Source organism: Dermacentor andersoni, chromosome 4 (assembly GCF_023375885.2).
Source record: "Dermacentor andersoni chromosome 4, qqDerAnde1_hic_scaffold, whole genome shotgun sequence".
In the NCBI taxonomy this organism is placed as follows: Eukaryota; Metazoa; Arthropoda; class Arachnida; order Ixodida; family Ixodidae; genus Dermacentor; species Dermacentor andersoni.
This window is the reverse complement of record NC_092817.1, coordinates 199846272-199858974: the sequence shown is the minus strand read 5'-3', so window position 1 is coordinate 199858974 and position 12703 is coordinate 199846272. Positions and strand designations below refer to the sequence as shown.

The following is a 12703-nucleotide window of genomic DNA, read 5'->3' as shown; positions in this document are numbered from 1 at the left end:
TCATCTGCTCATTCCACTTGCTCAGTGGCGTAACCCATACAGCAGCTCCATCAGTGCAGTACAAGTTTCCAGTCCCCGATTTGTTTGTATAATTTTGAAAGATGACCACTGAGCAAAGAATGATGTCTGACTGACTTGACAGTTCGGACAAGCAAACAAAACCTAATCAATACACGCTGGTCTCTCACGTTAAAGGACGGCATACGCAGTGCTGCTGCGCATTTCCCAAGGCACTAGACATTTTTCGCTACGGGAAACAGTGCTGGAACTTCCACAGCAGAAATGAGTGCTGTAAAACACTACCTTGCAGGCAAAGGAAGCAGCTCCTAGTAACACGCACTGAGGATTCTAAATGCCACTTTTTGTCATCGGTATCAAGGAAAAAGCCCAGAGTATCTCCCAAAAAAGAATGCTAAGTTTTCTATGCAGTCGAACAGCAGAGGCCTCAAACAAAGGAGCACATGCACTTTTGTGCTCACGTAAGTACACCAACTTTGGCATGTGCATTTGCGAGCTCTGATACAAGAGGCACACGTCTCTTGTGGTTTGAAATGTCCCATTTTTAATGAAGCCCAAACACTCAGCCCTGAGACTTTATTTAATGACACGGTGAATCAGTTGCAGCGCCACAGGGGCCAGCAATGGTTCCTTTTGTAGAAAAATTGTCAAAAAGCTTAACAAGCTGTCACGCACCTAGCGTGTCAAAAAACATCACATCAAGAGTTGCCTGCAAGATTCTGGCTCTCGTAAAGAAGTTGAGCCCCACACAGTGAAGAGTTATGGCACAGTGCACCACCAACTGGTGTATTGTACCGGTACATTTTACTGGCACAATGGAACATGTACGAATCGAGCAAAGCCAGCAATTGATAAAGTTGCAAATGCTGCGGGCCACATGTGGCCAGCTTCACAGCACCTAACCACTTCATACGTGGCAGTGGAGGCTACAGAACCTCAAATGCTGCCTGCACTGCTGAAAGGTACTCGCAGACACCAAAATACTTTGTCAAAAATATTTTATTACCTTTTTTTTTGTCAGACCCATGGGACAGTCAATATGACGCTCCAAGAGTCGATTGCAGCCTCCCGTCGACACTCGCACAAACATGGAGCACAGACTTCACAAACTGCAAAGCCCAGCCAACCTCTTTCTCGTCCTACTACACATTACAGCATCATTCAACATACAAGAGGCCCGAGACAACAGCCTCCTTGACAATTTGCTTTGCCACAGTGCATAACGTTGACACAGAATGACAACAAACACTGTTTCACTGAAGAATAAGACACCAAAGCCCACTTTTCCTTGACTTTGTTGCCTATATACAACACCACTCACCCCCCCCCCCAAAGCTGTAATGCACAATGGCTAAGCAAGTGCAGATCCGTGAATACATAACATGGGCAACTTGCAGTGAAAGGCAAGAGACTTCATGGAAAACAGAGAAAGCTTTTATGTGAAAGCTTTTATACGCCCCAAAAGAAATAAGACATGGTAGTAGCCACTATCAGGTCAAGCGCCGTGCCGTCTACTACAGAATTTAAGTCAAGTCACAAACTGAATGCAAGCTTTCAGTGTGGTAAGCTTCCCAACAACACAAGCCATGCACAGAGACAAGCCATGTTCATCTACAGCAAACAGTGGTGGGCACCATTCAAAACTCGCACCAGTGCCCGAGCCAATCAGTGACCAGTGATGCAGCACTTGAGCAGGTGAAAGTGTAACAGTAAAACAGTTGATGGTAGCAGCAGGTGGCAAGAATGCCTATGCTCAGTTTGCCCATTTGAGGTGGTTACTTGGGCCTGCTGAAGTGTCTGCCTTACAGTTTCTGTACCATGCAAGCTCCATGCAAACCAGCAAGCCTGTGGGTTGCTCCCAGAACATGTATACAAGCATCACGATTAGTGTGTTCTCACATGCAGGGAGAAGCAGCACTCATTCGCATGCAAGCATTCAGATTGTGCGACAGACAGTACATGCCAATAATGGCTTTCAGATGCAAGAGCCAACACAACAGACATGCAGATAAAACACAATATGCCACCAGGCAGTTATAGCACTCGGTGAGGCTTGCATTACGTTGTTTGGCTACAGTCCCGAATTCTAGGTTTCGCCCAGAAACACTTGTTTTTCCAACGCATGTCCTCAAATCCAGTTCCAGTGGGTAGCGACTGCTGCTTTAGCTGGCATCGACAGCACCATTTCCAAGCAAAACTTCCGGGAAAAAAATTCACCTGACCTCCCAGCAGGGCACAAAGATGCAGGTTGGGCTGCAACAACTGCATAAGGCGCAGTGCAAATGCAGTGGCATCAAATAGTGGTCACTGCTGTAGCACGCAGATGGCATCAAAGAGACACTTTCCACTACACAGGCAAGCACAATGTGAACACTTCACTGAGGGATGGTCACGGTTCCTTGGCCATCACTTTACATCACTTTAGCCACAGAGTCCAGCATGCCATTAGCATGGGGGCTCTACAGCTTTCGGTGCATCTTGCGCATCATCTGCAGCTTGCGCATTTGCTTTTGCCGCAGCTCCTCTTCCTCGCGCCTCATGTCCTCGAGGTCCTCCTTGAGTCCAATTCTCGCACTGTGAAGATGGCACGTGTCAAAAGTATGAGCCAGGATGCAACGAGAAAGCTAGGTGACATACACAGCAACCTCTAGAGACAGCCAAATGTTACTGATGCATGACGGCCGTTAGGAGTGATGGCAGGTATCACCACCCGACCTACTGCAAACTACAAAGCTAGAGCTTGAAAAACAAACATGGCATGACAGATTAAAGCTGTTCTGTTTACACTATCATAAAATGCTGGCAATTCATTAAACTACATTGATTAAACTACGGGATCTTATCACCCTAAAAAGGTTGATAAAATTTCATGCGAAACAAACACTCAAAAAAAGAAAACCTCTCCGAAGCACACAGCAGCGCCAGGGGCCACAGGTAGGGAGACCACGACCGGCAGTGGGATTCGACAAATGCCTCCCCACGTCCCGTCAGCCGGTGAATTATGCCAGCACTGGCCGTATACAAGTCACCCAGACGCGGTATATTGCTTACGGCTAAGATGCTGGCTAAGGACCCCAACAGTAGCGGCAGAAAACAACTGAAAAATAACTGCAAAATACAACAGCAGGGCCCAACCGAAGGATGGCGGGCAATAGGGTGCTACAACGCGTGGACACGGGCTAGAAGAAGAACTTAGCGTAGTAGGCATACACTTCATAGCATGGTCACCGCTATAAGGAAATACGAGCATGGAGAAAAAAATACGAACCATGTTGAAAAGGAATCAACATCAGCACGAACCACCCATGTCATTGTTCCTGCTCTCTATCGCTGTCCTCATGTTTACTGATGCAAAAGTGTCAAATAGCTCATCATTCAGTGAAAAAAAAAAAAAAAGATCGCCACCCAAGCACTCTGTACAGATGGTTAACCAGCGAAGCTGAAATGTGTGGCCCCAGTGTTTATAACTCGGTTAATCCAGATGGTTCATTAAACGATGGCTTGGTAGGCTGCCGGATTCTCGACATGCAGTTGCGTTCGTCCGGGAGGAGGTTGCACGCCAGCTCTCCTTGATGACCTTCGCTCAGCTGCTGCGTATACACCAGCCTGCCTCAAATTTTATGCCTCCGCTCCATTACACGACCGCGCAGGAAATCGCAGGGTCTTCCCAGACCAGCACCATCAAATTTCCTGCGGCTGCTCCACTAAGCTAAGCTGAAGTCATTGCGTCACCCCAACAGATCCCGGAAGCTGCATCACTAAGCTAAGCTGGAGTCGTCATGCGGACCCAACCACTCTCTCCAAGTATGTCTCTCTGTTGCGCCGACATCTTGGCTAGGCCCCAAATGCAGCCTGTCATGCAGTCATATCAGCAGCCGCCTCATACTATGCGTCCTGTGACACGGATGTGACCTGCCCCAGCGAACCGGTGGTGGACTCCTGACAACCGGCCCATATGCTTTGTGTGCGGCTACACTGGTCATGTCGCACGTTTTTGTAATCGTGCGCAGCTGCCTAGCGCCACACCACCTGTGACCAGCCAGCCAGACCATCCATATAACGACCACTCGCCGGCTATGTCGCCGGCTATGTCGCCGGCTATGTCGCCGACTTTGCGCTCGACGCCAACTACCCACCATTCGCCGTCTCCTCGCCGGCGCTTTCCGTTACCGAAGCGACCTCGCCCCATCACTCGGGACGAGGAAAACTAATCGCAGTCGAAGTGGCAAGGGCTGCGCCACCGTTGAAATGTGAAAGTCCTCAACGCAGTCCCTCGAACGTAATCGAAGTGTTTGTTGACGGTGTTCACGAACCTTCACTCATGGACACAGGAGTTGTTGTATGCATTATGAATGCTAAGCTTTGCCGTATACTTCGGAAAGTCCCGACACTCCTTTCTGGGCTGTCCCTCCTGGAGGCACAGCCAATGCTCAGCCTGTTCACTCCTTGGTGGCTTGCACTGCTCATGTTGTCATTGCCAACATTCTATACGTCGTCGAATACATCATAATTCCGTCATGCTCGCATAACCTCATCTTAGGCTGGGATTTTCTCTCCCACCACAATGCCACGATTTAGTGCGCACACGCTGAAATAGAACTCTCCCCATTGTCAGACTTGACCCTGGTCGACAGTCCTTCGACTTTGAACAAGCTACCGTATTTACACGATTGTAAGTCGACTCGAATGTAAGTCGACCCCCCATATCGCGTGTGACAAGAAAAAAAGAGAGCATACCCTAGGGCGCATTCGATAACGAAAATTTATTAGTAGCTGACATGGTCACTGGACCACTCGTCTTCACTAGTGCTGCCATCGTCATCGCTGGTACGGTCCCACAGCGCGTCGTCGTCCAGTGAAATTCCACATTTGGCAAACGACCGCACCACGACATGTTGTGGAACAGCAGCCTACACCTAATGCGCCCAACCACACGCAGCCATCAGGGAGGCTCTTTTGACAGGTCCAGTTGGCGTAAGTTCGCAGTCTTCTGCTGCCGGCCACTCGTACTCATGGCGGAGCAGGTCTTTGAAAGGTGAAGATCCGGGCTTGTTTCACGACCATGTCGCACTTCAGTGGCAGGGACTGATCACGCATTTCATCGACGTACGCCGCAAGCTTAGCCTAGAGCTCCGGAAAGCGTCCAGACTTCGGCACGTGGGAAATTCCTCACTGCCGTCACAGGTGAAAATTTCGCTTAGCTGCAGTCGCCACTCTCACACCACTCGTTCAGAAACATCAAACTTGTGGTCCGCTGCACAGTGATTTGTTTCTTCAGCATAAAGGATGGCAGCCCTCTTGAACGCTGCTGTGAACGCGTGCCAAATGATTATTGGGCCTGGAGCACTCATGACAGCTGAGGAAGCATGGAAGTAGCACGTAGCCGGTAGTCAAGTCGAATGTATCAAACCAATACCTTTGGTCAAACTAAGAGCATAGAAAAACCTAAGAGCTACAGGGAAAGAGAAACACATGAGCGGTGTCTGTTCTTCCACGAATTACCAATACTCCCCGCAAGCGTCGCCGTTCTGAGAGTGTCGCCACGAATGGAACAGCGGCGCTTCTATCAACTATCGACACCCCCCCATGAGTGTTGTGTGCACTGTAAAACTCTCAAAAATGTTGAAAAACCCTTCCGAAGAGCGAACAAACACGCGGGATAGCGAAAAGCTATGGGTAGGGCCATAGAGCAAACATAAAATTGTAACTACATTGTAGCTCCCTTTGGTCTCGCTTTTTTGGTGGTGCCATGTTTTGGTTTCAATTGCAAGTCGACTCCCCCACTTCAGATTTTCAAATAAAAAAAATATAGGTTTACTTACAATCGTGTAAATACGGTACTCATCAAAGACAACACCACAGTACCCCCAAACTTGTCAACGGTTGTGTCCGTCTATTGCAGCAGCCTCTCTGACACCGCCGCACTACTTTCTCCATTTGACCACTTTTGCACCCAAAAAGGTCTGCTGCTGCTTTTTGTGATTGTAGAAGTCACTGAGGGATCGCTATCTTTGTTAGCAACCCGTCCCCATGCACTGTGATGCTGCTGCGAGGGGAATGTCTTGGCAGAGTGGAAGACATTGAAGCCGCGCAAGTTATGGACGTGCCCAATGACACGCCAATACCACCACTCAGAGCACCACTGGCTTTTCACCGTTTTTCTTATTGTACAGCCAGCACCCATCACGCACAATCAACACAATCATTCCGTACAAGGCAGATGCATCTGAGTGTGTGCCTATTTCTTCAACAGCCAGACATGCCGAAGAGTGTCGCAATCTCACGCTTTTCCACACAGCGTTCGCGGTGACACCACTTCTGCGCCCACGGTCCTCCCCGGAGCGCTTGTGTGGCTCTCGGTCCCTTCCACTGCACCTGGGCTCTCGTCGAAACTAGTGCCCAAGTATGAAGGCCCCACCGCGTCATCGAACGCACATCTCCAAACAACTATGTGATCAAGCCTGTTGAACCATCTCCGAACATACGCTGTCGTGGGTGAGACATTGTCAACGTCAACCGCCTCGAGGCCTACTATGACCCACTCATAGTGACAAGCTGTTAGGTCGCCAGGTGGCTCCCTTTTCATTCCCAGGGGTAATTGTAGAGGAGTGGAACGATATAGTAGGTTGTCCTCTTTCGCGCTTTTGCTCGTGAATGCCGTTCGTGCTGGGAGTCCGTGCCCTGCTCTAACGGTCGGTCCCAAACACCGGTGACTAATAAACGCCTTTACAGTTGCAATGTCTTTTAGTTTCTTTTGGTATAAGAGCTATGCATTCAGACGAATGCACAAGTTCAGGCAATCTGAAAATTTGAACACGTGGGAGGACTTTGTTATGGTAACAATGCGCATCAAATTAAAAGCTTCTGGTTTCAGTCAATGTGAAGTGATTAGGATAAAATATGGTAGCGCACAACAGTGCCAGCGACTTATCTGATGCAGAAGTTCAAAACGCGTACATGCAGTTGGCTTCATCACAAAACATTCGTCAGTGGACAGCCGTTCAAGGGGGGACACTGCTATTGAAATAATGTTCATCATCTTTCTTTCATCAATATTAATGAAACTTTCCAGTCTTATTAGGATTTTTGTGCTGATTTCAATTATGTAATTAGTTTAGTTGTCAGTCAATTAGTTTCTACAATTAACATTTCACTTCTGTTGTTTAAGGCCGCAATGGAAAATAAATGGCACAATAAAACATTATTTGTAAGGCATGTTTAGATAGCATAAACAGTAAGGAATGAAGGATAGCAAACAAATTTTTATCTGACCTTTAATAGATATTTTACAGCACACTGAATATAAGCCCACAATATATGGCAATCATGTGGCAGAAATTGTAGTAAAATAATTCATTTCCAAAGTGAAAACAAAAGAAATTGCTTGCTATACTTCATAGAGTATACCTTATGCTCCATTCTACAAAAACGTTTTAGTTCTATCTGTTCTTGGGGTTGATATATCGAGGCCTGAATATTACATGGAGCCCAAAATTTGTGTTTTGAGAAAAGTACAAAAAACAAACAGCAATAAATATGAGGGGACATGGCATCCAGAAGAACCATTTTTGATACTCGCTCCAGACACGTGAAACTTTCAGGACACATCCAATCTTGTATGCTGCATATAAATTTGCAATGAGATTTTTTCTGAGGTCAATAAAAATAATGTAGTTACAATTCTTCCTGTGTTAAAAATTTGGGATGTGATTTGCAAAATATCTACTGCAACAACATAGCTAATGTTAAGCAGGTATGTTCCTGGATGTTCAAATACTGCAAGTTAGTACTTGGATGTTTGTATCTGTACTTTAGCCAAAGTTATGAAATTCTAAAGTTGCAGCTTTACAAATGTGAATTTCTGTTGGCGATTTCTACAGGATTTCAGAATATTTCAGTGTCCTAAGACACTATATCATAATTTACGTGCCCTCTCTGACTTGCCTGTATTCAGGGAAAAGAAAGAATGACGAGAATTGAATGAGTAGAAGGGACACAGTGCTGATCCCAAAATTTGAGACTCTAAAAAAGCTATAATTGAGAAAAAAAAACTAAAAAAACTGGGAAAAATATAAATTTCAAGCTTCAAAACTGGGAAATAATAATTACAATATAATTAAAAACGAAAAATTATTCCACTGATGTAGACATTAGGCGCATGTCTAGGCTCACGTGTAGGCTCGTAACAGAATATGGAATACACTAGCACAAACCCATATACGCCCGATAGGCATGGGAATAGGCATCGACACATCGTCTGCAGTCTCCAAAGTAAACCTACATGCGGGGATAGAGGGCAATGGTTAGCTTCACCGCTGAATTATTGCCGATGCGGTATGACATTGCGCGACGCAGTGGCTAATCTCCGGCGCAATCTTATAGACTCGTCTGAACCTATAGAAAATCACCTCCTCTTTCTTGCCATAGGAAGCAGAGACCACTTGCACTTCACTTTTTGTGAACGCGTATTTGGTTTCAAATTTTTTTTTTTAGAGAGGGTCAATTTCCTGTTTACATTCACAATACGAGGAACAAAGAACCAGCGTATCAGCGGTTTTCAAAGCGACCCACTGCCACGCCTAGCTGACGAGCTCGGCTGCAGTTGCCATGGCAACAACCAATCAGAAGAAGCCTCGGCGCGCTGGTGCACCAAGCCAATAGGAGGGCCGCGTGCATCGTGAGCTTTGTCAGATCGGCCTCTGATTGTATTAAGTTAGTGCTTTTTCCTCGCATCGTCGGCGAGGATGCAGGTAACTGAAAGGCGGAACTTTGAGCTCTCAAGCAATACCAAGATGGCGGCACTCAGCAGTGGGAAAGACAACAAACAGCTACGTGAGCTCTAGTGTTTCTGCACGATTTTGGGGTTGTTTCCTGCCATCCGTGTTGACAAAATAATTTTTTTCCGGGCACTTAGGGTGTGTTTTGGGGCAAATCATTTTGATAAGGTGTACATTAGGCATTACAGATGCCAAAACAAGTACTAGTTCTCAAAAATAAATTTTTTTCGCAATTTTCTGTTTTTAAGACCCGTGTTCCTCGTTAAAGTCACGCTTTTTTATGTTTTTTACAAGTACAGTAAGACCTCATTCATATATTTGGGAAAAACCATGAGAAAACGTACTAACTGGGAAAACGTACAATCCGAAGTAACTAAAAAAAATTGACAGACTCAACTATTGTTGACATCTACGTAATGTGAAGTCTTGCACGGATTGTTGCAGCACGAGACGCCAACGCGTATCGAGCTGGTGGTGCTTTGGAGGCCCGACACATGTTTTGTTGTTTCCCTATTGCCTGGTGCTTTAAAAGTGTGACAAGAAACCGAAACGAAAACGAGATGGTGGACGACGCCAGATGCCACCGAAGCGAAACAGGATACCCACATCGCGCTGCCTGCAGCTGGTAACGGCGGTGCGTTTGGATTATTGCCTACTAAAAGCGTGCAGTGTGCTACCAACGGCACTATGCACGATGCGCTATAAAACAAATAAGTGAAGATGCTTATTACAATAGGTTGGCAGCAATAGCTGTGAATGCGGGGTGCAACGACCTGCGCAGAGAGATTTGCTGGTACCGGAATAAGAAACTGTGTGCGCTGTCATTTTCGCGTGAGATGGGTGGCTATATACTGTTCTCGGTCCCATGCGCCTCATGCCTTTCCTTGTCCACATGGGATCAAGTGGCCGGGAAACGTATACGATCGCTGTCTGCAGCAGGGAATGAGGACTCCTTTCAGTTATCGCCTATTAAAAGCGTGCGTTATGCTTTCGATGGCACCATGTGCTGTGAAACAAATAGGCGAAGATGCTTATCACAACACGATTAGCGGTGATAGCTGTGAATGCCGTGTGTGACTACCCCGGAGAATATTTGCTGGTATGGAAATGAGAAACTGAGTGTGTGCCGGCGTTTTCACGTGAGACGGGCGGGCGAGTATTACGGTGAAGCTGCCGCGGCGGGCAGCTACATACTGTTCTTGATTGTGCTTGCCTCGGCTTTTTTCTTGTTTACATGGGATCTAGCAGCTGGAAAACTTATCATAGGATCGCAGTTTGGCAACGCGTTTCCCTGAAAGTATGGACTCGTAAAAAATGAGTATAACTCTAGTGGATCATTTTTTTTTGCTTTCCATTGTGAACGTTGGCGCCGGGAAAACGTACATAACAGGAACGTATCAATAAGGTTCTACTGTATACATACACACAAAGCAACAAGCATTGCACAAACTAAAAGGCTTACATCACTCCATGGTATGGAGCAAACACTCTGCAGTCACACTTTTGGTCATCAGGTGTGCCGTGTTTTTGATAACATATTCTATTTTTATTACCATCGACAATACTGCGGACTCATGGTCCAAGCAGGGTGGTCGATAAAATACAAAAGGAATGCAACAGAAACAGCTACGAAAAGAAAGCAACAATAATACAGGCTCAGAAAGGTTACTTCACAGTGCACTTGCTTTGATAAGGCAGTTCCATTCACTAATGGTTCTCGGGAAATAAGAAAACTTAAACCGGTCTGTGCGAGCAAAATATGGGGTTAGAGCGTTTTCGTTGTGGCATTGGGTGGGCCTGCCAGTTAAGGGTGACAAATATGTTGATGCATCTAGCGCTAGTTTGTTTTCCAAGAGTTGGGAAAGAAACTCGAATCTAAATTTTTACCTTTGTGCCTATAATAGGGGAATGCCATTTGCTTACATTAAATTGGAAGGTGAGACTAATGCTGAAAATTTATTAAAAATAAATCTTACAGCCTTTCTCTGAATACATTCAAGACAATCAATGTTGCACTTAGTATGAGGATCTCATATAATCCACGCATATTCCAGTCTTGGCCGTACAAGAGCAGTATAGCAGAGCAGCTTAACATTAGTGGGAGCAGTTTTAAGTTTACATTTAAGGACACAAAGCTTGCGGAAGGCGGATGAACAAGCATTATCAATATGAAGATTCCAAGACAGATTTGGAGAAGACCCTATATGTAGGTATTGACAGCGTATTTTTTTGACGAGGTACTATTTTGTAGTTGCTTTCCAGCTTTTCTGATGTCTAGTATCTTTCCTGTATTCTGTATGACCCTTAGCCATACATGCATACCATGACAGGCAGTCTCAGAGGCAGTCAGTCCTCCCTCCATCGTATGGTGATTTTCTGTGCTTGTTTCCAAGAAGAGACTGATAAGTGCTCATCAGTATTTGAGATTATCAACACTTCATGGTCTGCCCATTCAAGTCGAAGTCCCATGCCTTCACTCAGGCTTAGTTCACAAGTTTGATCTACGGTACAAAAGGTTTCCTGACCACCTGGCCCACTTTTTCCAGCAGGCACCCTTATGCCGGAGATTTCTCTCGAAGCACTCACCTTCGAACTTCCTCCTTCATCTGTTCTGCATAGCTTGACTCCATGGCTTCATCATCTTCATCATCCTCAAACCTGAAATAAAAGGTGAAAAGAACTCTGAAGGGACACCTAAGACTATTGCTGCAAGCATTCCATACTGCCCAAGGACAATAAAGAAATAAGCAAAGCAGCGGGGAATCTGTGACCTAACCAAAGTAACATATTTACTCGCATAACAGGCACACTTTTGCATACCTGAAAAACTCACGTAAAATTGGGCAGTGCATTTGTTATGTAGAGTTGCATATACAGCAAACATTTCAGAGTGTTGAAGGTAAAAACACCAGTTCCAAAAGCCAACCTAAAGCATCCCTGACACGCACTTGTACTGGCCTCAGTAATGCAAGGGTTAACATATCAAACATGAAGCGCACAGTGTGCAGATGTTTAACGAAAGGAAAACTTATTGGATAACACAGCTAGGAAAAATGTGGCCAAATAAGTGGGACTGCAGTTCATCATAATTTGACTGGGTTGGCAGCTTCACCAGCATGCCATGTGCACTACATGCAGAAGTTTCCAGTCTGATGCCAGAATTTGAGCGTACTGGAAATGTCAGCGCTATCACGTATGACTAGCATACGTGAAACTAATGTATGCAAGTTGAGACAGCTGTCAGATCAGGCAAAGTAATTTGGACTCGACAAGCTAAGCACAGAGTTCAGGCAGCAGCACTGCACTTCTAGGAACATCTTTAAAAATGGATGTAATTAATCTTCAAAACTCTGATTCCTGTCCATGCACTTGGAAGCTACAGCACAAACGGAAAAGCTGTTTCCTTTCCCTTTTTTCTTCGTATCACTCCGTCCCCTTGATTCTCAAATATTGTGATTTGGCAGCACTTACATGTGCTTCAATTAAACTGAATTGTGGGACTTGATATCCCGAAACTGCACAGATGGCTATGATTGGCACAGTTGTGGAGGACTCTCGACTAATTTTGACCACCTAGGGTTTCTTAACACGCACATTAGCAAGTCAAGCTATCTAAAGCGAAATCTTGTTAGTATAAGATATTAATGATTCTTTCAGATTAATAAATATTGTCACGTGGTGGTGACGTTGAAGAACACAGTAGTAATACTGTGAAAGACAAAACTAATTCTTATTGGGCGAACCTGTGCCCACAAAAACAGGCTACACTTATAGCACAACGATAGCGGCGAACACGGTCGGCGATTGTCGAAAATCTGATCAGCGGGTCAAGCGCATCAGCTTTTATAGATCAGTCGTCGAATGTTCCAGAGTAACCGCTTGGACCCGCGTGTCTTCGACAAAGTTCT

The 12703-nt window shown here is 45.6% G+C and overlaps 1 protein-coding gene across 1 annotated transcript in view; it reads right to left on the bottom strand.

Annotated features, from left to right (window-relative positions):
• Positions 1–999: 999 nt before the first annotated feature.
• LOC126538527 (uncharacterized) overlaps positions 1000–12703 on the bottom strand; it is a 122575-nt gene continuing 110871 nt past the window's right edge. Inside the window, exons 11-12 of the mRNA XM_050185388.3 lie at positions 11382–11453; positions 1000–2592 (exon numbers count right to left, since the gene is read on the bottom strand). Of these exons, the coding sequence (XP_050041345.1) occupies positions 2478–2592; positions 11382–11453 (187 nt within the window). The 3' untranslated portion in view covers positions 1000–2477. The remainder of the gene's footprint in view (positions 2593–11381; positions 11454–12703) is intronic.